Raw genomic sequence first — 1,679 nt, 5'->3', positions numbered from 1 at the left:
CCCCAGCTGCAGCGGGAGAAACAAAACACCTGCTTCCACCGCTGCAGCAGCAGCAGCTGTTGCTGCTGCTTTTGCTGCTGCTGTTGCAGCTGCTGTTGCTGCTGCTGTGGCAGCTGCTGTTGCTGCTGCTGTTGCAGCTGCTGTTGCTGCTGCTGCTGCAGCTGCTGTTGCTGCAGCTGTTGTTGCTGCTGCAGCAGCTGCTGCTGCAGCTGTTGTTGCTGCTGCAGCTGCTGCTGCTGCAGCTGATGCTGTTGCAGCATTAGCAACGCCAGCAGGAGCCGCATCAGCAGCTGTTGCTGCAGCAGTTGCTGCTGCTGCATTTGTTCCTGCTCCCGCAGCAGCAGCAACAGCAACAGCAGCAGCAGCAGCAGCAGCAACAGCAGCAGCAGCAGCAGCAGCAGCAGNGCAGCAGCAGCAGCAGCAGCAGTTTGAGTGTTAAGAAGAGAATACCTTGCAGGGGAGGAGAAACCAGCAAAGAGGGATTTGCATAAGAGCAGCAGAAACGATGATGGGTGAGGAGCAGCTGCATCTGTTTGTTGCTGCTGCTGCTGCATGCAGGTAAGTTGCTGCTGCTGCTTCTTTGTTTGCTGCTGCTGATTGCTGCAGCAGCACATATAGATCTGCTGCAGCGCAGCACGAAAAGTAAAAGAAGCAGCAGATGAAGCCGAACAGCGGGCGGCCTCCTGCTGCTCCCCTCAGTGCTGTGCCTCCTGCTGCTGCTGCTGCTGCTGCTGCTGCTGCTTCTGCTGCTGCTGCTGCTGCTGCTGCTGTTTCGGGTGTATCTGCAGCAGCAAAGTCTTGGTTTTGCTGCTGTTTATACTGCAGCAAGTCAAGCAGCAAGCGCAGCAGCAGCAAGACAGCGAGGTGTACATATTTGTATCCACAGAAAGACAAAACATCTGCTGCTGCAGCAGCAGAAGTGCTGCTGGTATATAAAAGGAGCTTAATCAATGCAACCTCAGCAGCAAGAAGACAAAGACAAACAGACAAAGAAGAACCCAACAGCTCAGGATAAAACTCTCCTTCTGTTCCTTTTTGTATACCTAAAAGTAAAATAAAAGTAATCAGCGACATAAGAGGTATATACAGATCTATTTCGGGTGTATGTACACCTGAAACACCACCATCAATGCATGCAGCAGCAGAACCAGATGACGATGCTGCTGCTGCTGCTGCAGCAGCAGATACTCTTCTATACTGACGCAGAGAGGGGCCCCTGTTTATAAATAAACCCCTAAAGGGAAACAGCAGCTGCAGCAACCGATAAAATACATACTGCTGACTTATATTAAAATAAACACGAAAAGAATATAAAAAAGAAGGAAGCTGCTGCTGCAGCAACGAAGATACTTGCTGCTCAGCTTTTGCTGTTATACTATCCGCCACAGATGTTAATACCATACGCATCATTTGCTGCTCTGCGCTGCTGCTGCTGCTGCTGCTGCTGCTGCTGCTGTTTTCCTTTATAGCCCCATCAGCAGCTACACCGGGGGGTCCACCAACAACCCCAAAAGGAGAATTCCACACACCACCCACGTTGCCGCTGCCGCTGCTGCTGCTGCTGCTGCTGCTGCTGCTGATGCGTGATGAGCTGTAAGCTGAACCCGCAACACCTGCAGGGTTACGGGCGTAGCAGTCGACGCCCCCAGCAGCAAAGCCAGGGGAGCCTCGATGCCCTA

The 1,679-nt window shown here is 52.6% G+C and overlaps 1 protein-coding gene across 1 annotated transcript in view; it reads right to left on the bottom strand.

The window, feature by feature from the left end:
* The window catches only part of EMH_0069250 (uncharacterized protein), a gene marked incomplete at both ends in the record, with an annotated part of 2,869 nt that overhangs the window by 337 nt on the left and 853 nt on the right, over positions 1-1,679 (bottom strand). Inside the window, 3 exons of the mRNA XM_013498843.1 lie at positions 3-326; positions 451-819; positions 1,399-1,679. Coding sequence (XP_013354297.1) covers positions 3-326; positions 451-819; positions 1,399-1,679 — 974 coding nt within the window. The remainder of the gene's footprint in view (positions 1-2; positions 327-450; positions 820-1,398) is intronic.

Source organism: Eimeria mitis, genomic scaffold (genome assembly GCF_000499745.2).
Source record: "Eimeria mitis Houghton genomic scaffold, Emh_scaff3757, whole genome shotgun sequence".
In the NCBI taxonomy this organism is placed as follows: domain Eukaryota; phylum Apicomplexa; class Conoidasida; order Eucoccidiorida; family Eimeriidae; genus Eimeria; species Eimeria mitis.
This window is presented reverse-complemented; position numbering and strand designations above follow the sequence as displayed.